Source organism: Dipodomys spectabilis, unplaced genomic scaffold, assembly GCF_019054845.1.
Source record: "Dipodomys spectabilis isolate Male_0828 unplaced genomic scaffold, ASM1905484v1 ptg000264l, whole genome shotgun sequence".
In the NCBI taxonomy this organism is placed as follows: Eukaryota; Metazoa; Chordata; class Mammalia; order Rodentia; family Heteromyidae; genus Dipodomys; species Dipodomys spectabilis.
This window is the reverse complement of record NW_024870941.1, coordinates 3,078,275-3,100,480: the sequence shown is the minus strand read 5'-3', so window position 1 is coordinate 3,100,480 and position 22,206 is coordinate 3,078,275. Positions and strand designations below refer to the sequence as shown.

Below are 22,206 nucleotides of genomic sequence, written 5' to 3'. Positions count from 1 at the left end.
TCCATAGACAAGATTTGTGAACTTAGAAACTCAATATATATTTATATATACTTTTTTTCTGAATCTACAGTTAAAATTAACTTTTCTAAAGTAGTTGAGTCATAAAAATAATATATACATTGGACAACCTTATATGTAAAAGGATAAAAATTTTCTTTATATAACAAAAAATAATCTCCATTTGAAAAGTATTCAACTAATATTTTTATAAATTTTAAGTTCATCAAAGTAATATAAATATGGAATCATTTCTAAAATGCAATCCAGATACTACTTTATGGGAGCACTCACCTACCCTAAATGTAAATTGTACAACTTATCTCTTCTAATGTTTTCTTTTGAGTAACTAAGTTCAATCAGAAAAAGTAATGTTTAATTCAGAACATATGTATTTCTTTTAAATTAAAAGGCATTTGTACTTGCTACAATCTTAATTCCCTCAATTTCAAACTCTATTAAAATTCTGTTCATGACCATCTTAAGAAACTCACATTTGCAAATGTTCCATACAGTTCATAAACCTCCAAATGTGTGGAAACAGCATTTGCCAATTCAAATTTATCCTGTTCTATCAAACTCTGATACTTTGAGACATCTCCACATTTTTTAAATCTTTCCTTTTCCTTTTCTTTAGATCTAGAAGAGAATTAAATAGAAATATTCCAAAAGGAGTCAGAAGAGCATAACTCATCTGAATGTTTTAAATTGACTCTATGTTTCAAATTCCTTTTAAGACTAACATCAGCATATTACTTGTCTGTTTTGTTTTAATAACTAAATTGCTTACTATAAAGTAACTACTGTAATTCTAATCAGAAAACATAAGTTAAATCAATAGTCAATACCAGTTTTATCATTTATTACCGAACAATATTCATATTGATCAAACATGTTAATAGTTGAAGAGTGCTCTGTGAGCCATAAGACTATGAAAATACAAGAACTGACTATCTCAAAAAATATTGTCTATAGCTTGTTGTAATGACAGATTTTTTTCCTTCCGATTCTAAATCACTCTCATGTCAATACTAATGCTCCATTTAAAAATTAATGATTAAGTCTTCAGCTCCCCAGAGATACTTCAACTCTCCCTCTTTCCTTGCATTTGTTAATGGTTTATAATTATATTTAAATTTGTTTAATTCAAAGCAAGTTTAAACATACATGCTCAACTGATTCCTAAAAATCAACCTGTAAAAAAAAAAAAAAACCAGTAATACTGCTTCCATTTTAGGGATAAGTGAACTAAGACTTACCCATACTTACATAATTAGCAACTATCTAGATTTAAACCCAACCACTTACAGTGTGTCAAGTATAATTCCAACTCTAAACCTTCTCTTTTCCCAAAAGTATTCCTGAATTAAAACACCTGTATCATTTTCATCCATACAATGTCACTATCTTCTAGAGACTATAAAACTGCATGTCAAGGTAGGAATGGACAGTGGTTATGGTAGAAATATGATGGAAATGAGACAGAGAATGACTAACTGTATTAAGGGAACTAGCATTAGTCTATCCTTAAGCAGACTATTAAAGAGCTACAGAACATCTGACTACAGAACATCTGAAATTTAAAACAGCCCATGCTTCTCAGGGGAATTGGGTTTACTCAAGTAAATACAAAAAGTAAATAGTAAAATTAAGGTAAGTGACCTCTCAACTGCTTCTCAGGACTTACACTCACTGGTATTAGTAAATACTCAAATTATCAATGAGTTTTCTTATGTAGACGTAGGCTCACTTTGGAAATAAAGTCTAATAAGTCAAGACTTAAGAATACAGTATATTTTCTAAGATAATTTTGTAAACTTTATAAGGAGTAAATGATATGGCTTACTTAAGCAGTAATAATATACTTTTTCTAGAAAAAAAGATTAAATGTTCCTACTAAATCATATGTACCTGAAAGCAGGAGTTTAACTTCATTTTATCTCTGACTACTACACTGAATTTATCATTGTATTCTAGGATTCCCACCAAAATGTATCTTCCTTTTTATACATAAAAAGACTTACATACACAAAACAGAATCAGCTTACTGGCATTTTGAGTTTCTGCTATTATCACTTACACCTGATTTTTTTATGACTGTTTTGCTGTGTCATGATGGGGACTGAACCCAGGGTTGTGTACATGCTAGGCTCTATGCTCTATGAACTATGCTATCAACCCACTTTTATTTTGAGGCCGATTCTCACTAAATGGCATAGGCTGGGACCCAGAATTTATGGTCCTCTGGCCTGGACCTACAGAGAAGTTGGGATTATCGGCATGAAACAATGCTCTTTAAAATGAAATTTATCAACATGTGATAAGTTAATTCCTTAATAACAGAGGTACAGCTTAGTGTAAATGTCTTGGGAACAAAGAAAGTAAGCAAGATTTGGAATCCTGTCCAACTGTATCTATCCAGTATCTGTTACAGTTCAAACTACATTTATATCCAATGACTCAATAATTCTCAAATCTTAAAAGAATTTGGAAGATGAAATATTTAATAAGGATGCAAAAGCAATATGCAAGAAAAGAGGAAAGAGCAAAGGAGGGAGAGAAATGTTTCAATATATTTAAACTATTATCTATTGTTACGCGTGAGAATGTCAGAAGTTTGTTTCTCAATAATCAAATAACCTTATACCTGATATTAAAGAAAAATATTTTAAAAAATTATATGAAAACTAGAAAGAACTTTAACAAATGTAATATCCTTGTATGATATATAAATATGATACAATATAGTTTATTATCTCATTTAGCTCTAAAACCTATTAAGAATACTGTCTCAATATGGTCTCACAGAACTTTTATGCCACATATAAATTAATTTAAGCAATTTAGCAGTTGTTCCGTGTTTAACCATTTAATACTAAATTTAAAACTAATCTGATGCTAACTAGTTCTTGATATACTACTGATATTTAAAAAACAAAAAATAATAGATATTTGAATTTATTACAGATTATGAATATGCACATAGCTTTAAAGCCATCTAAAGCAAAATTGCAAAAGTCTTTATATAAAGGATCTGATAAAAATATCAAATCAATGATGTCGTTTCAACCACAATAATATTTATACTAGTTTTCTGCCCGTTACTTCAAGACCATTACTGGAGTAATGCAGATTGAACCTAACCTTCAACAAAGAGAATACTTGCACATAGTATTAACATATCTAATAAGCAGTAAGTGCTTCCTGATGAGAACCTACAACTTGGCTTCTTCTTTGAAATTCCAAATACTCTAAAAGCACAAAACACTATAGTATATTTAGTCCTACGAGTACCTCCTTTTATAATCTTTTTCTTTTAACTACCATATCATAAATTTAACAGTCATTGAATTAAAAAACATTTCACTACCAAAAGTTTATCACCAATATGAAAATTATGGTACTATCTGTAAACACTACTTAAAGAACTAATGAACTATGTGCTTCTCCAAAACTGGAAGCTAGTTCAACTGCAGCTTTGTCTGCTGAAAAGCCAAAAAGAATATATGGAAAAGAATTAACTAGTTATTCACAGAATCAAGAACTTAAAAAATATTAACATCAAAACAGAAGTATTATTTCTGTTCTCTTACATCACACATAGATGTAGTAGTGCATCTTCACAATGATAGACTCGTATTGGCCAAATCAGAACAAGGCTTACTGCATAAGCCTTCATCTTCTGTTGTATGATCTAATGCAGTGTTTCTTAGAAGCATTTTCCCACCACTATCTTTCCTTCCCCCACTGATATTTGGCAATAATATAGAGACATTATTATTATTACTAGGATGGAATTGCTACCTGGTTCCCACATGCTTGGCAAGTTTCTTCTCAGAAACACTATGCACACTCTCCACCTTCTTTTAAAGAACTCCCCACTAAGATAAAGCTGGAAGAAAGGGGCAGAATAATGTGCCCCTCCATTTCAAACCGTAGCTTCCAAATACACTAAAGCAGAATCTGAGACTATGGTGTCAGAGAGTGTACTGAGCTCTAGATGAGATGTTAAAAGACTGGAATTCTAAAGTCTAAAGTCAAATGTCATGATTAAACAAGATTTCTATCATTGCAAACTTAGAAAGTTGACTTACTATATATAAATCAATCAAAAATGCACTATGGTTTTAATGGAGCTGCAATGACAGAAAATGTCAAAATGTCTGGTAAATAAAGTCCTGAAGTTGCTAAACAACTAGATACTTGCTCCAAGTTTCAACAGGTCTCAGCAGAAGCACAGGTAGCACTGCTCCAAGAGGAGCCCTTCTGAGGCTAAGGATCTGAGAATGAAACAAAAGGACATCTGCCAAGAAAGTACAAGTAGTGTTAGCCAGTCTAAATGAGGTACTACTTCTCTAGGAAAAAGGGAATCTTCTATACCTACTGGGGGCCAGTGACCCCTGCAAGCTGCTTCCCTTCTCTCCTTTACATATGGTTGGCACCTTTTCCTACACAACTTTTAAGGGGAAGGTTGGAGGTATTTGCACTGACAGCTTACCACAAATGGCCAAACAAGGAAAGAAGTAGAGTTGTGAGAGGATTGTTTGCCATTTACTGGAACAGTCATCCTACTACAGTGCTGTGCTTTTTAGGGAAGAAGGAAGTTGGGTGCCATTTTGAAAGAGAGTACTAGATCTAAACTATGGAAAAATACTATAATAATCAATAGTATTACTTTGTGGTTTGAAAATCATCCTCTGGCAAGGGAAAGAAAACAGGCCTATCAAAATGTATCCAAAAGTTAGGAAGATGATTATCTGAATTCCTTCTTTTGTCACCTCCCCCAAATAGTTTATGTTAGGCATACAAAAGCACTAATACTCTCTATTCCACATATTCTAGAACATTATGTTCAGGACTCAAACATCTAAACTGATTATGATCATACTTAATAAACCTGACTACAGTTTTAGAAAAGAATAAAATCTAAATCCAATGAAGTTATATTCAAAATGCAATATAGTAATGTCTCCTCTACTAGCAACAGGATCAATAGTAATTAACTGACATATGTAAAGTTATAGATACTACAAATTAGTCAAAATTCTCTATTTTCCATACCATTTTTGTAAGTAGTCCAGTGCCTCCAAACGAGCACCAATCTCAAAAGTGATTCCAGGACGATTTGGGGGTTTTTTACTCATCTTGAGAGCCTATTCTTCAGTATTCTCTTTTCACTACCTCAAGAAGAAAAAAAAAGTTAGATTCGAATAAATAAAATGCATAGGAGATATAGTGTGGTGGAACAGGCAAAATTAAAACTAAATCATTTTTAAACAATAAATGATAACTTAGAATAGCTGATTAAAAAAGTTAACAACCAATGTTTCTAGGAAAAATAATGTGCAACCTGCAGGAATTCTCAGTAAAGAATTAAGAAAAAGGGATATGGAAGTAATAACTAAAAAGAAAAAAAGATGAGACATTAAAATTTGCTAATAGATTTTAAATATTTAAATATACTTAAATGTATTTAATATATTTAAAAGATTTTCTATCTTTTAAAGTTAAGAGAATTGTTCTGTAATGATTGTTATAATTCTTAAGAGGATAAACATAATTTTCATGTTCAATTACTATTTTAGTGCTTCACACTACAAAACCCAAAATAATATACCTGGAATACAGAAAGATGGAAAAAATAGGAGAGAGCATGTGCCAGGCAGCCTCTCATAGTTTTTCTTGTGATCAGGATGTCTCATTACCTGCTGCCCCCTCCTGGATAGCAACTGATTTTTCATATTTAATATGCAGTAATGTCTTCACTGAGAATGTATTGTTCAATGTTTTACTACCATACTTATACTAACAACATAAGTGTTTTTCATGTTAAAACCTGAAAAAGAGCACCTGTTTCTCTCTAGGTCATTCACATGTAAATGGTTTACTACACTATGGGGCACACTAGCCACCTTCCACAGTTGAGGTGCGCTGTTTTCACTACAGTATGTAAAGAATACAACATTTTGTGATGAACACATAGCCTAATCAAAATACAGTTGGCATAGTCTAATCAAACTATAATCAGCAATGAGAAATAGAAACCTATTATTATTGTCGGAGAGATTCCTAAAACGTTTTGATATTTGAAATTACTATTCACTATGCTCCCTCCAGTTTAACACATACACACACATACACATATCTGTGTAGTCTCTTATAATGGTGTGACCACAACATGTAATAGACAAAACATAATAGCAAACAAAAAATATATCTACCCTTTTCTGTCTTGGGAGTGAATCTGATAGGTAAGGGAAAAAAACCCCACAAAACAGCATCAACACTCACTATAAAAGTATGTAAAATCAATCTCAAAACTCATGGTTTGAAGGATAGTAAAGAGCTTTTCCTTCTAGAGCATCAGCAAATATTGTTTAAAAGTTAACAGGAATTTGGGCTGGGAGGTATTTTGTGTACAGGGAAAAACATGGCTATTTTAATAGGAATTTTATCTGTGTATAACACATAAGGTTACTTATATGTGTAGAAATCAAGCCAGACTTCTTGCTGCTCCCAGGAAAAGGTCGGTAAGAGGTAGTTCACTACCTACACTAGCATTTGCTAGGATCAAACTTAAGTCTACAAAAGACATGATAATCCCCCAGTGACATTAAGGGAAGAAGTACAAGAAAGAGCAAGACTGCCTTTCTGCCTGGGGAGAGAAGGGAGAGAGATGAAAGGTTTGAATTAAAAACTTGCAAAATAAAACAATCTGTTGGTGGGGTGGGGGAAGGAGGGTAACACATGAACCAAAAAGAGGCGGCTGAGAAGGGGGAAAAAAGGGCAAGAAAGGAAGCTGAAAGAATGGCAAAAAAAAAAAAAAAAAAAAATTAATAAATGTCCAAGAGGGTGTTCGTTGTGGGAGATGACAACTAGGAGGGAAGAGAAACTTAGTAATTTCTCACAGAGGAGCGAAAAGCAGTTAAAGCAAGGGTCAGAGGAGGACGGCGAGACTACAGACAGTGGGGGTGAGGCAGGACCTGGCCTCGGGGTGGCAGGAGACCAGCAGGGGAGGCTGGGAAGGGGCTGGCTGGCAGCCCGCGGAGTCCAGGTTTGACAGCCACCCGGCCCCGGCAGGGGGGAGGAAGGGAGGGGAAGGGCCGGCGGCGGCGCCGAGACAATGGGGCCGGCGAGTTGCGGGGAGGGGGGCGGGCGGGGAGCGGGCCCGGGAGTGACACCAGCGCGGGGGGGCGCCCGGGCGGCCAAGCGGAGCCCCTTCGGCCTCCAGGCCCCGCCGCCGCCTCTTACCGACTCGGCCTCCTCTCCACACAGCAGCCGGGCCGTCCGGGGCCGAGCCGGGGCTCGAGTGGGGCTGCCAGCCCGGGCCTCTGCCTCCGCCCGCACCCAGGCAGCGGCCGCGGAGGGAGCAGGAGCGGAGGGAGCGGGGCCTCGGTTCCCCCGTTGGCCCGGAATTGCGCGGGAGGGAGCTGGGTCCGAGCCCTCAAGCCCGCTTGGGTTCTGCTGCCATCGCCTCAGCCTCCGCAGCGGCTGCCGCCGGACAGCCCTGACGCGACGACCGGCCTGGCGACGTCAGCCACCCGCGACGCACCGGAAGCGGGACTCTCCGTGTCACGTGACCTGTGAGGGTTGGGCTCGGGCCGCGCAACTGATTGGAGGGCAGCGCTGGAAGGCGGAGCCTGGTCCACGTTGAAAGACAGCTGCGTGGGAGGTGTCTGGGTCTCTTGTTGGCAATTGTAGTGTTGGACTTTTGCAAGTCGGGACTCCAAGACCATTGGTTATGATTGTTGATTTTATGAAGTCCAGGTTCCCCAAACTCCTCTATTCAGGGCATGGTGCAAGCTTCTGCTTTGTTGTCTTTTTCTTTTTCTTTTTTTTTTTCCTCCTGGGACTGGGATTTCAACTCAAGGCTTTTCGAGTTTTGCTTGGCAGGTGTGCTACCACCACATGAGCCACATCCCCAGCCGCATCACAGGGTTTTTATAACTGCACTACTACACACTTTCTTAGATATCCTTTTCCTAACACATTGAGAACAGAAGAGTTGCTAAAATGTCTGTCAAACAGTCTATTGCAGACACTATGTTGTAAATATATCATAGGTCTGTAAGCATTATGCCCACCTTTGGTTCTCAGCTCTACCCAGACCTGAGCTCCTCCCATCCTGGAGTTCCCACCACTCCCTCTCTCCCCCCAGACCCACCTGAGTACCCACCTACCTCACTTCCTGCCCCCCAGACCTCCTGCTACCTAGATAGTGAAGGGTGCCATATGCTCCCTCTTGGGAGAAATATGGCTCCTCTAATAAACCTTCTAATAATCTTTCTCCTGTGCCTGCCTGCCTTGGCGTCCTGGAATGGATGTGAAGGATTCCTTTCATTGTCAACTACAACACAATTGTTCTGTTGCACCATCTAGACCTTTACAATACAAATATATATATAAAACCAAGATGGGGGAGAGGGTAAAACTGTGGAACCTATGGCTACCTTGGTGGAATTACTGCCCAGACTACACAGCTAATGAGAGCACGTAGACTGAGTCCCAACAGTATCCAAAGACTGTGCTAAGTATCTAGGACAATGTCTCAGCCCTACAGGGAGAACCTACCAGTGATCACAAAGTAATATGGAAAAGAAACATCTATTTTTTTTTTTTGGCCTGTTTCCACTGTACTTCTCTGGTTCCAAGTTTTCAAAGTGTATCGTTGCATACACACGATACTTTTGTCTTTCTTCATAGTGTGTAGTTAAAATAGCAAAGTAACTCTCTTTAAGCTTCAATAGAGGAATATTGGGTAAATTAAGCTACCACATTCATATTCATCCTTTTATTCAAAAGACACTCATTCAGCACCTACTGTGTTACTAATAGCTGCTTGAGCTACACTGCACATGGCGGTACATAAAAGGCTACAAATAAGACAGTCAGTAGGGGAGAGATGTTTGTCTTCTTTTTTTTTTTCTTTTTGGTTGTTCAACATATTCAATCCTTTTGATATTTAAGAAAATTTCTTCTATAATTGTCATTAATTCAGTGTCCCAGATACTTCTAAAATCTATCTTTGGGCACAGCAGGATAATATTTTTCACCCTCCTTACTGTTGTGGGTGACTATCTGAGTTGCTACAAAACAAAAATAGAAGAGAACTTCATCAAAGTTATCTGGGAATGTAAGAAGGTAGTTCACCAAGCTGTGTGCCTAGCGTTGTAAATAGCAGTGATATAATAGGTGCTCTAGCAACCCAGGTTCCAGATAAATAATGGTGAGACCAGTAATGATTAATAATATATAACCAATATATAAGAAAAATATTTATTGTATAAAGATATTTACTGAGAGTTATTGTTACACAATATTATATTGCCCAAACTGATTAATCCACACATTCAGGAATATTTATTAGAGACAGTCAACATACCACTGAATAAGATAAAAACATCAGAAACTCATATTTTGAATTTCCCTTGAAACAAACTGGCTGAAAACAATGCTGATTAATATAATTAAATATTAATTATCTAGGACATTTTATCTAATATAGCTAAGGATATTCAAATTAAAACAAATATTTTTCAGCATCAGTATCAGTACCAAGAATCAAGTTTCTGACTTTTAACCTAGGTCTTAATCATATCCATGCCTGATAGAGCCCCCTGCTTACTAATGAAAATATTATATACTACTGAAGTTTTAATAACTTAAATGAAACACAAGGGTAATTTTGTACTTTAAAACATAAAAGATAACCCAGTTGTACTCACTTTCCACTATTTGTTGAGGATTTACCAATTTATCCCAACAGATGACTCTTCTGTTTTAATTGGGACTTTATAGAAGCAATTCCATCACAGTAAGTTTAAAGAACAAAAATAGAAATGTGTTCGTGTGCAAAGGAGTGATTGGAATGGATTGTTCAGGGTGTCCCTTTTGAATTCATATCATCACGTAGAGTGCACATTGGAAATAGGAGAGGGGGTATTTTTCATTGACATCTGATTGCAGAAGGACACTCCTACTATTTAGGAAGGAGGGACACAAGTGCTGCTAGATATAACAAAATACACAGTGAACTCTATACACTGAAGCATTTCTATAGGTCACATACAGCTTCTCGATGACACTCATACATTTGAAAAACCTGTCTATAATTGTACATAAAACTTAAATTTTACATGTAAATATTTTGAAAGATTTTAATGTAAATCCAATATTTCAAGAATGAAGCAACTATGTAACACAAACGAAGATCATTCATTTTTTCCTGAACATTAGCAATATGTTATTCAGTTTTAAAATACCAGATCTTCAACAGCTAAGCTACCCCCAAGTATTTGAGGTACAGCTAGGATGCACCAGTCTGTATTGGAGATGTTACATACAGAGTAAATATAAATTTCAGCGCAAACACTTGGCCACTTTATTATATTTCTTTGTGAGCTATAACTGAACGTTATATACTGAAAATATTCTATGATGCATTGTTTCTATAACATGTATGCTTTGTATGTCATGTCATGACAATGTCTTAAATAGATGGGTGTAGTTTATTATTGATGAATTTGACTTTAGGAAAGTAGAAAGTGTGCTACACCATATATGCTCTAAGAAGGGATATTAAAAATCAATAAAACTCTAAGTCAGCAGTCTTTCCTACACTCCAGAACAATGCAGACTCCTTCAGCACATTCACACTTGGACTTTGGGTCCTTGCATACTGGCCCCTCATTGACTGTAGGATTCACTCCTTCATTCCTTCACATATTTACCTGTGGAACCATTCAAGCAATGGTTCCACTTTTCATGTGAGCCCTGGATAGTAGGTACTTTTATGACTGTTGGTTTCTTCGACAGTTTTTGTAATACACACATATATATATATTAAAATATGATCATTAAGGCCTCTATTTTGTGCAATAGAAAAAGAAAACTGAAAACCAAGCATCAGGAAACTTAGAAAACGTGTCAAAGGATATACAGCTAATTAACGAGGATTTAACTTAGGTCCCTCTGACCCAAAAGTCCATGATCTGCACATACCCTATATCATTTGGAAGGCATTTTGTCCTATTCATTTTGTCTTGGTCAGGCTGTGAGCCAAAAAATGGATAAAACTAACAATCTTCATGTAGGTCGTCATTTTTTTAGCCGTATGGCAACAGAGTTAATGATTGTGGCGAGGATGCAAGATAGAGATAATCTAAAGATGACTCCCCAGCTATGTAATGGGCCTATGTATGGTATGTCCTCTCGCCTTTCACCTAACACACCCTCTTCCAGATGGTTGATGCCAGCCGTCAGTCACTCCACCTCCAAATATAGAAATAAACAACTTACAGCTGTGTTTGAGCAGAACCAAACAAGTCGTCGGCCAATTATCTTGAAATAACAGTTGTTAGGCAGAAATCACTGATCTAAATTCCTCCAATATTAAAACTGTGAATAGGGAGCCTTAATACTTTCTAGAATATTTGACAACTGTATGTGTATCTTAAGAGAGGGAAAGGGTACCACTCAGAATCTGAAGTTCCTTAATCACACATTAAACACAAAAAGGTATTTTTGTGTTTATTTAATATTTGGACTTAGCATTAGTAAAGACAAAGCAATTCAATGTTTGCATAGTTTTATTAGATTAATTTTGTAGAAGCCTACCTGGCAATAGACAATTCCAGAAAAATCTCCCGTTCCATAAATGGCAATGACATTAATGTCACTTCCTTCACTTGCAAAAGCACATTAGTTTTGTCTCTCTGATACTATGTCCATTTATTAAGCAACTGGAGATATAATTGTTCCAGAATAAATTCTTGACAGTTGAGCCTCCAGAGAAAGAACAAACTGATGGACATCATCTTTACCCATGTTCATATTCATAATATATTTGAAGCATTTCCAATGCATTCGTCATTGCTACCTACTGTAGGTTTGTAGAAAGCTTTCTTAGAGTAAGCCAACCCTAAGGGTGATTGATGGTTCAGATGACTTTAGAATGTGTATATATAACTGTAAGTACCTACTTATTGTAAGTTTAACATACTACTCTGAAGCCACTTGGGCTTCTGAGATTTGAAAGACTTCTACACATGGCCAGAACAATTTTGAGATAACATGTTCCCTTCTACTAAAGGCTACATATGTGTGTGTGCACTATAATATATGTAAAATATATTAACATATGCTGCATTTATTCATATATTACATCTATACATATATGTATAACTGGTTTGGAAAATGCTACAAGAAAGACAAGGAACTTTGTTTTGTGTGCTGATTGCCCTAAAGCAGGGAAATGGGCATATTTATCATCCAACTCTGGCTCTTTAAGAAGGGAAGGAACTCCTACTAATAATTATACTGGAACATGTGGACCCTATGCAGTCTCCAACAAGCAGAGATACACTCTCAGGCAGTACAGAGCAGGAAGAAATTCTCACAAGAAATGAGACACGAAAACACTGACTGGGGGATCCACATTTGATTCCTCAGATAAATTCTCTTCTGCCATACTAGTATCAACAAAGGTGGGCTCATTACTTGTTGCTGTGTTGACACTGTATTTCTGATTTTTTTTAACATGGGCATCATTTATTGCTCAATTATACCAGAGTTTCTCAAGCAAGGCCAATTTAGGAATTGCATCGGACTCAATGGGGCTGGCTGTTAAAATGTCAGTTCCTGGGTCCTGTGTTCTACCTGAGGACTGAATATTGCCTCTTAACAACCCTAAATGATTCCTGCATATACAAAAGTTTTAGAGTTTCAGGGGCTAGGGTTCATTTGGTTGCCTAGTACTGAAACTTTAATGGCTTAAGCATAAGGGGCAGTTATTAGATCGTGGTATTTGTAAGATAAAGGATGTCTTCCTTTTGGGTACTTTGACTCAGGGATCAAATTACATCTTTCACTAGGCTTTTTCAGTGTTGGCTTGACTCATACTCTGGTTCCCAACAGCCTCCTACTCATCATTACAGCATCCTGAAGCATAAAAACAAGTCTTAGAAGTCATTCTCTCACTGACCTGAATGAAGTTCATTATGCCTGGAATGATACGGCTTAAATATGTATTCAAGCCCCAGAAGATAAGCCAGACTGGAGACCAATTCAAATCCTATGAACTGAGAGATGAATGTGAGCAGTTCTTTTAAGCAAAATTACAATGCTGCTACCTGAAAGAAAGAAAGCAAAAGTGAAATAACAAAAGTAATTAGTATCCAATCAACTGCCTCATACTGAGTGTATCTTCAAATTGAAAATCTCAGGCATTTAGGAAAGGATACACTTCCTAGAATACAAAATTAGAAACACAAGCCAAATGAGAGCTGACTCTTCTGAGACATTGACATTCAAATTCCTAATTCCTTGGGTATCTGGTTTTAGAGCTAGCCTTTGAACAGCAGAAACACACGGTTGGGGTTGGTACAGCAGAGGGAGGGTCAGGTGAGCAACAGAACATAGAAACTGTACAAACTAACAGTAACCAAAACTTGTAATCTCATAGTGATTGTTTATGCTTAAGAGCATTGATAGCTCAACAACATCTTCAAATACAACAGACAACCTGAACTACTCATACATGATGCATTCATTTGTTATTCATTGAATCACTTCATATTTTAGTTTAAGCTGCTAGAACAGAAGAAAATTCCATAAAGTAGGTGACTGAAGTAAGAGAGATTATTTATCACACTTCTGAGAACTTGCTTCCCAATCTGCAGTTAGCCACTGTCTAACTGTCTAACACATTATGGACAGAATGCCTTTTCTCCCTTTTAAAGGCCTTGTTGTGCCGGGCGCCGGTGGCTCACGCCTGTAATCCTAGCTACTCAGGAGGCTGAGATCTGAGGATCATGGTTCAAAGCCATCCTGGGCAGGAAAGTCCATGAGACTCTTATCTCCAATTAACCACCAGAAAACCAGAAGTGGTACTGTGGCACAAGTGGTAGAGTGCTAGCCTTGAGCTGAAGAGCTGAGGGACAGCACTCAAGCCCAGAGTTCAAGCCCCACGACTGACAAATAAATAAATAAATAAAAAATAAAAATAAAAAAATTAAAGGTCTTGATGTTATTCTCTAGGATACTGCCCTAATTCCCAAAGGAATCGGAGCTTCCATGTCAGAATTCCGGAGGCATACATTCAGCACATAGGACTCTAAAACTTGTATTTTATTTTGCTAACCTAACACCTAGATGATGTCTAGTGAGGGAACAAGAAGTAAGTTAAAGTGAGTGCCATACTATGAAAGGAGGAGATGAATATAGAAACTGATATAATATGAAAGTATGTACAAAATAATTTGAAATAGAGATGTTATAGGAATATGTTCATTCTGACTGGACAAATCAAGGAATACTGCATAAAGGAAGCAGTCTTCAAACTATACTCTGAAAAGTAAGAAACGTTCACAGAAGAGCTCTATGTAGATGCTATCATTATTACTGTCTGATAGCTCTTTGTAGTTGTAATACAAATGCTGAGAAAAAAAATGTGATTGCATTTTCATTTCTTTTCCAAAAGCATTTATTGGACATTTGAAATGTGCCAAGAGTAGGACTAGGTTAATAATGAATAAGCTGAAGTCCTGATCTTAAATTATTTAATAGTGTAGTCAAGTAGACCAACATGCTGTGAGATGGTTTGGGGATGCAGTCTATAAGTCTCAGCCTATGGGAGCATTTTAAAGGCTATTTGCAATTTGTCTGTGACTATCTTCTCAACCAAGACCATAAAGCAATGCCAACATTTCCTAGGTAACTGCTGGACATTCTGATAGAGGTGTTCTCCCTCTAGGGAAGGGAGAAGGATGAGGAGCTGTCAGTACCAGCATTGCCACAGCCACTGGGTTGCTTTAGTAAAGATTCTGAAGCAACATACCCTGTGGTCAGGTATTGAATTACTTCTGTGTTTTGCAAAACATTCAATGGAACTAGTTTTATGAGAATGAAGGTAAGCATCATATGGTTTTCTCTTTCTTTCTTTCTTTCTTTCTTTCTTTCTTTCTTTCTTTCTTTCTTTCTTTCTTTCTTTCTTTCTTTCTTTCTTTCTCTCTCTCTCTCTCTCTTTCTTTCCTTCCTTCCTTCCTTCCTTCTTTCCTTCCTTCTTTCCTCTCAAAATGACAGGGATGTTGACTATACACTTGAAGGAAATAAATCCACAAGCCTACTTTTGCTACTTGTAAACAACAACTGAAAATAGTAAGGTATATCAGAGCCAAAGATTTGGAAAAGGACTGGAATCATGCATTAGACTCAATGCATTACTAGTATGTTTAGGGGCCAATTATTTCTCTGATTCTCAGTTTTTTTCATGTAAATGGGAATTTTAAATCTACTTCAAAGAGTGGTTGTGAGAATTAAATTAGATAGAAGACTTAAATGTTTCACAAACTGCCAAATGCCAGGTGTTTCCTAGTGGTTCTTACTGGCATTTTTCAGAGACCCATTTATCTAGTCATTATAATTTATGCAGGTAGATCCAATGTCACTCTCTGAGTTCATGACAACATAATTTCTGAGCATTCTTTGATTACTTTGCCTCTGGCCCCATGTTTGCTGCTGTTGATTATAAAGATCAATAAAATACTGTTCCTACTTCTTGTGACATGAGCTTGTACTTAGACTCTTACTAAGAATTTTCTTAATCGCTCTTAGATCTACCTCCTCTATGTCAGCCCCCCATTTCTTAGCAACTCCTTTCCTCTCTCCCATTCAAGGGACATATTCTAGTCTTTGGAGGTGGTCAGTGAGAGCAATGAAATAGGAATACTTTTCCTTTCCAAACAGAAGAGCCAAGAGCCACAAATAATTGCTTCAATTGCCACCAATGAGAGAAGAAACAGAGTTGTATTAAGGAACATTCCCCACTCACAGGATATAGGGCTTATACAGCACTTGGTGTTTCAGTTTCAGGGTATTGCTGGATTCATTGTAGCTGTGTGACTACCATTACTGCCCTTTTTTACATGGGAAGGAGTGTATGGGAGTTACATAGCCATGTTGCAATAGTGAATGTCAGGCAAAGCCAAGATAATTTAGAGGTCTCTATGTCTAGATCCCACATTGACATAGAATTTGCTATTAGATCAAGTTGCAAAACAAAATGAGATTTCAGGATATCCCCTGGGGAGAGGTATATATAACACTTTTAAGTCAAAGGTGGGGGGGATATAAATATTTGTGACCATAAATGGAGAATGTAGTAAATTAGACAATCATTCCCAGTTACTCCCTCCTCCTGCACACATCTGTTTTAGGACCCCACCTGGGGTCCTAAATGTACCTTAAATGTACCTCCTTACTTCACTGACATTGAATCTGGCTTTGGCTTACAACCAATGAATGGATAGTTCAGATGCTATCTTTGAAAAGAAGCTTTAAAGGCCATAATGGCCTTTTTCTGACTCTCTTGTTCTCTTCCCTTTTCATCAAGGAGGCAGGATCCTGAGTGGTTTATCCTCCAGCTTTGCTCCTAAAATGATGACACAGAAAGCAGGGCAGCCATCCCACGACACGATGCTTGAGTCAGACTGAAGCAGAAACAGGACAACTCAGAATGAAAGAGGATTTGCCAGCTGTTTAAAACAGGAATTGAACCTCATATGATTATGCAATCTGATGAGAGAGTTAAACTTGTTTATTTGTATGTTTTTCCTTTTTAGGATATATTGAACCAGGCAGGCACTGGTGGGTCATGCCTGTAATCCTAGATACTCAGGAGGCTGAAATCTGAGGATCATGGTTCAAAGCCAGACTAGGCAGGAAAGTCCAGGAGACTCTTATCTCCAATAAACTATTCAGAAAAAGCCAGAAGTGGTGATGTGGCTCAAGTGGTAGAGCACTAGCCTTGAGCACAAAGAGGCTTAGGGCCAGCGCTCAGGCCCTGAGTTCAAGCCCCAGGACTGGCCTAAATAAATGAATATATAAATAAGAAGTTTTCAAAAAGCAACACTTAACCAGAAGTCACAGGAGATTTGGCTAGGTTCAGAAGATGGACATGAAGTAGGGGAAAGCAAGGAAAACTAGAAGCCTCATAAACCAGCTGGAACCCTGACAGCTATATTGGGCTCTTACTAGGTCTGAGTCTCTACCTTTAGTGCCAGGAGTGTTCTGAAAAACAACAACAACAACAACTCATGGTCTTGCTGCATAGTCACATCCAGCTCTGGGTGAGAATTTGTAAAGCTGATGGAAAGGAAGCATCCACTCATTTCACAAACTGAGCTAAAAGGTCTGTGGAAATGTATCTGCCTTATAACAGTCAGATGAACATTGAACCTCAACTAATCAGCACAACTCCTTCTTCTCCATCTCCACTTTCAAAACTTGTATGTTTTTTGTTTTTTTTTTTTTGTTTGTTTTTTGGGTTTTTTTTTGGTCTGGTCGTGGGGCCTGAACTCTGGGTCTGGGCGCTGTCCCTCAGCTCTTCAGCTCAAGGCTAACGCTCTACCACTTGAGCCACAGTGCCACTTCTGGCTTTTTTCTTTTTGCTTATGTGGTGCTGAGGAATCAAACCCAGGGCCTCAGGCATACAAGGCAAACGCTCTACCACAGAGCCACCTTCCCAGCCCCTATGTTTTGTTCTTAACATCCATCCTAACTAAAATAAAATAAAAGGAAAGAAGTCTAGGAAATGTAATTTAGATTAGGCAAAGTGACATGATAAAGCCATCACATGGGAAAATAAAAGTTTATTGCTATAAACAACTGGGATTTGGAGGTTGATTTTTGCTGTGGCAGGATGGATGTGACAAAATAACTAATCTCTCATTCCTTCCAGATTATTAGCCTTTCCAGGGTTTGGACCATATATCTCCTTCTGGCCCTGATCAAATTTTGCACAATGTTTTGCAAAGAGCCCAGCCAGACTTAGATGACAGAAAGTCATACTCACATAGTAAGTGTCTTTTGTGTACTAGATTCTATGTTATTCATAAAATCGAGAATAGCAAACAGAAAAACTGGGTGATATGATCCTAAAGCTCACAGTAGAGGAAAGAAGACAGCAAGGAAAATTGTGATGCATGCTTCTAAGGAAACATGTAGAGAAGCATGACCTCTACAACATGGTCTGTGAGGAGCAGAGAAACTGCTCAGAGAAAGAGCTATTTGGAATGAGAGATGGAGACAAAAGGCCAAACTTGAGCAGTGTAAGAAGGCTGAAAGAAATTCAGTATGGTCTAATTCTAGAGGAAACATAGGGTAGGGTAGGTAAGAGGCTGGAAAATAGGCAGGCTAGAACCCCACAAGGCATCATCGATTATAGGGATGATTTTGAACTTACAATGGGAAAGGAACAATGCAAGCCATTGAAATATTTAGAAGAGTGCCATAATCATTTATCCATATAGAAAAAGATCATCCTAGCTGTGGCTTGATGACGATATCAGAGAGAGGGAATATTGGAACCAAATTCAGGCAGAAGAATGTGGAAGTGGGAGCCCCAGAAGAGAAAATGGAGAGAAAGAGCTACACTTGAGAGCTACACAGGCAGTAGTTTGGTTTCTCCTAATTTTCTGGCTTGATCCATTAGATAGAATTTGATGTCATTTAGCAAAACACAATGTACAAGAAAAATATGAGGTTGGGGTAGCAAGAAAAGATAGCAAATACAGGAGGGGTTTAAGCAAGCAGATATTATTGTTTATTTTCTGTAGTATTTTTTAATTAATTTATCAAGTTCAGAAATCTATAGCATTTTTTCCAAAGTGTTCTCAAGCATCCTGGCTATCAAATATCATCCTATAGAGCAGCAGTGTCCAGCAGGAACTGGCAAGAAATGCTACATCATTCCTACTTACTTTTACATGATTCTGGGCAGTTCACAGCAAATTGCAGTATGTGAAATACAACTCTGGAACACAGATGTTTGGAGATGTTATCTGGGCAAATATTTCTCCAGGCAAATAATTTTAAGCAACAATAAGACCATTTTACTTATGTGTGGTTATAATGCCAAATATAATTTAAAAGATAAATAGTGATCTCTATTTTGTAGAAGTCTTTTTTTCTAGGACTTTTCATTCTTACATATACTGCTTATCTCTTTCCCTGTGCACACACGCATCCTCTGTCGATTGGGGAGGATTGAGCAAACTGTGGAATATATTTGAAGCAACTCTAATTTTCTATCAACAGAACAAAAGTTCAGAAGTCAGGATTTGCCTAGACTTTAATTCACATATTGTTGATTCTCCAAGTCAATTGATGATTTATTATATGAACTGCACTATTTTTTGTTCCTGGTGCTATAGAAATTAGGAAAATAAAAATATTCTTAGTTCTTTCAAATCATTACAACCAATCAACTGTAAGCCATACTACATGCTGAGAAGTGCTAAGGAAAAGCATGAAGTGAAGCAGGAGAGGAATGAGGAGAGAGCAGAAGACAAGCCATCAGGCAATGTGAAGAAGAAAGCCCTGTGGCTATCTAGAAATGTCCTAGGTCAATGGGGACACTGAGGTTAACGATTCAAAGCAAGAGACAACTGGATCTGAAGACAGGAGAGCCCTGGAGAAGTATGGATGGAAATCCAGCTCTGGCCTTTGGCAGTATGAGAGAAAGCCATCCCAAACTTTCTGATCTTACTTCCATTTCATCACATGCACTTGGTGGACTGTGTGATATTTAAATCAAGTCTTGAACGTATAGTGTTGAGTGCAATGCCTAGATTATAGAAAATGCTCAAAAACATATAAGATAATCACGACTAGTCCTATGTAAACAATACAAACCTGGAAGCCATCTCATCTGGATTTGAATATTCAATGCTTCAGTTGCCTGGGGCCTATTCCACAGAAGAACTTGTCACGTTGCACAGTATTGGTATGTGGGTGGAGGGGAGAATCCCAAGGAGTAGATGACATCAACTTTTCTGCCAGCCTGAACAACCTAGGCCTCAAAAAAGTGAGTTTATAAGAAACTAATATGAAATATATCTCCTGTAATTTTGTGGAGGACTCAATTTTCCCCTCATTTCTTTCATCTCGTTTGATTCTCCAAAGGACCCTGTGAGGTATATATTGTTGTATTTGAGAAAATTGTAACTTAGCGCTTAAGTACAGAATCCAAAGCCACAACACTAGTATGGTAGACAGTTTAAATCCCATTCTGTGAGTACAAAATCCGTACTCTTTCCACGCCTTAATGCTGCCTGAAAGTTTATGGAAGGGATTGTTCTTTTATCACTTAAACAGCATACATGTGTAGAGACACATGAGCAGTATCAAGTTCTTTAGGTGCTATAAAAATATAAATGAAAACATAATATGCCACCAGTAGAGTATTTGAAAAAGCCAAGATTTGTTCCATCAACATATTACCACTGTAACAATTTTCCTAAGCCTGTGCTCCTACTGTCTAACAGTATTCTGTATTGAGTAGCACCCATGTCATTATTCTCTATGCATTTAAATAGTTTGGACAAAAAAACTAAGTAACAATGCACTACTTACAATTGAATATAACCAGAAGATGACAAACAAGAAAAAACAACTTGGCTGAAAGTTTTTCTTCAGTTCCTGAATCTTGGGGTTAGTTGTTAACTCAGAAAATCAACCCTTAAGCAACCACAGTATATAATGTGGCCATGTTCCAGGGTTGCAAATCCTCTGCGGCTGGTCCAGGAGACTGTCGTGAACTTCACCAGATCCTCAATGTGAATATCACTGATGTGAGCCTGACAGGAAGTGTGACCTCATTCTGATGTTCTGCCACTAGTTACGCAGACTGCTTTTGAAAGAAAACAAGCAGGGCTGTACAGCTGACTTTCACAAGACCTATACACTCTTTTCTAGGATATAGATTAAAAAAAAACAAGCAACCATTGAAGACCAAAGTCTCTACAATTGCACAGGACAGAGGTGTGTGTGTGTGTGTGTGTGTGTGTGTGTGTGTGTGTGTGTGTGTGTGTGTGTGTGTGTGTGTGCACGTTTAAAGGGAAGATGGGATTTCCTTTGTGAAGAGACTTCTGCACTTGTTGACATCCTGAAGCTACTTCCAGCTGAAGAACTGCTCAGCCTTCAATATTGCTGTCAGCCACAGGAAGCTTTGGATTTCAGTATTTGTTCTATCATTTCTCACCTGGAAGAAGAGACCAGGATCTCCTCTGGAAGGAACATGTATGAACAAATTATTTTTTTTCTTGAAAAGTTCTAGTGTTGTAAGGGGAATTGTTTTCTCTATGACTAATTCTTGCCTGAAAGTCACTGTACTGCCTATAGACAGCTACAAACATTTATGATGCAAAACAGTAAAATCTTACTTCCTTCTGCAGAATCTGCTGCTTCATTAGTTCAAAACTAATGTAGGGTAATTTGGAATGGGCATGTTGATCAAAATTGAAAGTGAATGACATACTACTGTATCAGATTGTAAACCATATATTATTTTTATTCCAAACAAATGGGATTTTGTAAATGTGTGCTTTGCTTTAGAGATCTTCCAAGGACTGTTAGAAAAATCTCCCTATCTCTTTAAAGGGAATTTACCAGCTTGATGATACATTTTAAAAATATGTTTGTATATTCTTTACTGAAGTAGTCATTTTGGCATTTGAGAATTGGCATGAGTGATTTATTGTTTGATGCTTTCAAAACAATCCAATACTAGCTATCATTTTTTTAATGGTTAGAGTAGTGAATCAGATCTTGCAAAGCTCTTAGTGTAGTTATATATAAAAAGCCCAATAGTCAACAGAAGGTAGACTGTTGTAAGAAAAGTAAATGATCCAAGTTTACATAAATTACAAATTTACATAAGTTACACATTGATACTTGCTTAATTTGTAACTGAAAAAACACATTACATGTTGACGGGAACTGACTTTTGGTATCTGCTCAGGCTGAACACTATTTTGAGCTCTGTGTTCGTTTAGGAATGTCCAAGCTGATAACAAGCTGATAATAATTACAAAAACAGCACAGGGCCTCCACCACTTGTCAATGGTTCCAGCCATTGGGTAGAAGACAGACACTACCTTCAATTTTGTAAAGCTAATAAACGTAATGAGTCTGTTTTGTGTCAGATGACTTAAATACAAATAAATGTATTGGGGAGAGAGTGGAGAAGACTCTAGAACCAGTCATTTTGCAGACTTCTGAATTAAGTAACTCACACTATTTTGTCTGAATGACAAATCAGCCTTTGTGAGTCTTGCTTTCCCAAATAAAGTACTTTATTTCCAGGAAAAGATGAATCAGATTAGCTGAGGGATACAATAGAACACAGCATACCAAGTCTTTCAGGCAGAC

The 22,206-nt window shown here is 37.4% G+C and overlaps 2 protein-coding genes across 10 annotated transcripts in view; one reads left to right on the top strand and one right to left on the bottom strand.

Annotated features, from left to right (window-relative positions):
- Positions 1–20,594, bottom strand: part of Phf20l1 (PHD finger protein 20 like 1) — a 99,792-nt gene extending 79,198 nt beyond the window's left edge. For 3 of the 5 annotated variants that reach the window (XM_042699995.1, XM_042699999.1, XM_042700000.1), the window contains exons 1-2: positions 7,249–7,533; positions 5,059–5,174 (exon numbers count right to left, since the gene is read on the bottom strand). In XM_042699995.1, coding sequence (XP_042555929.1) covers positions 5,059–5,141 — 83 coding nt within the window. In that variant the 5' untranslated portion in view covers positions 5,142–5,174; positions 7,249–7,533. Of the gene's footprint in view, positions 1–5,058; positions 5,179–7,248; positions 7,534–12,979; positions 13,128–19,689; positions 19,853–20,409 lie in introns of those variants that run through there. The other 2 variants (XM_042699998.1, XM_042699997.1) reach the window with 2 other exon arrangements.
- Positions 20,595–20,702: 108 nt separating this feature from the next.
- Positions 20,703–22,206, top strand: part of Tmem71 (transmembrane protein 71) — a 28,956-nt gene continuing 27,452 nt past the window's right edge. For all 5 annotated transcript variants that reach the window (XM_042699979.1, XM_042699978.1, XM_042699982.1 and 2 more), the window contains exon 1: positions 20,703–21,075. The gene's annotated coding sequence lies outside the window, so the exon portion shown is untranslated. The remainder of the gene's footprint in view (positions 21,076–22,206) is intronic.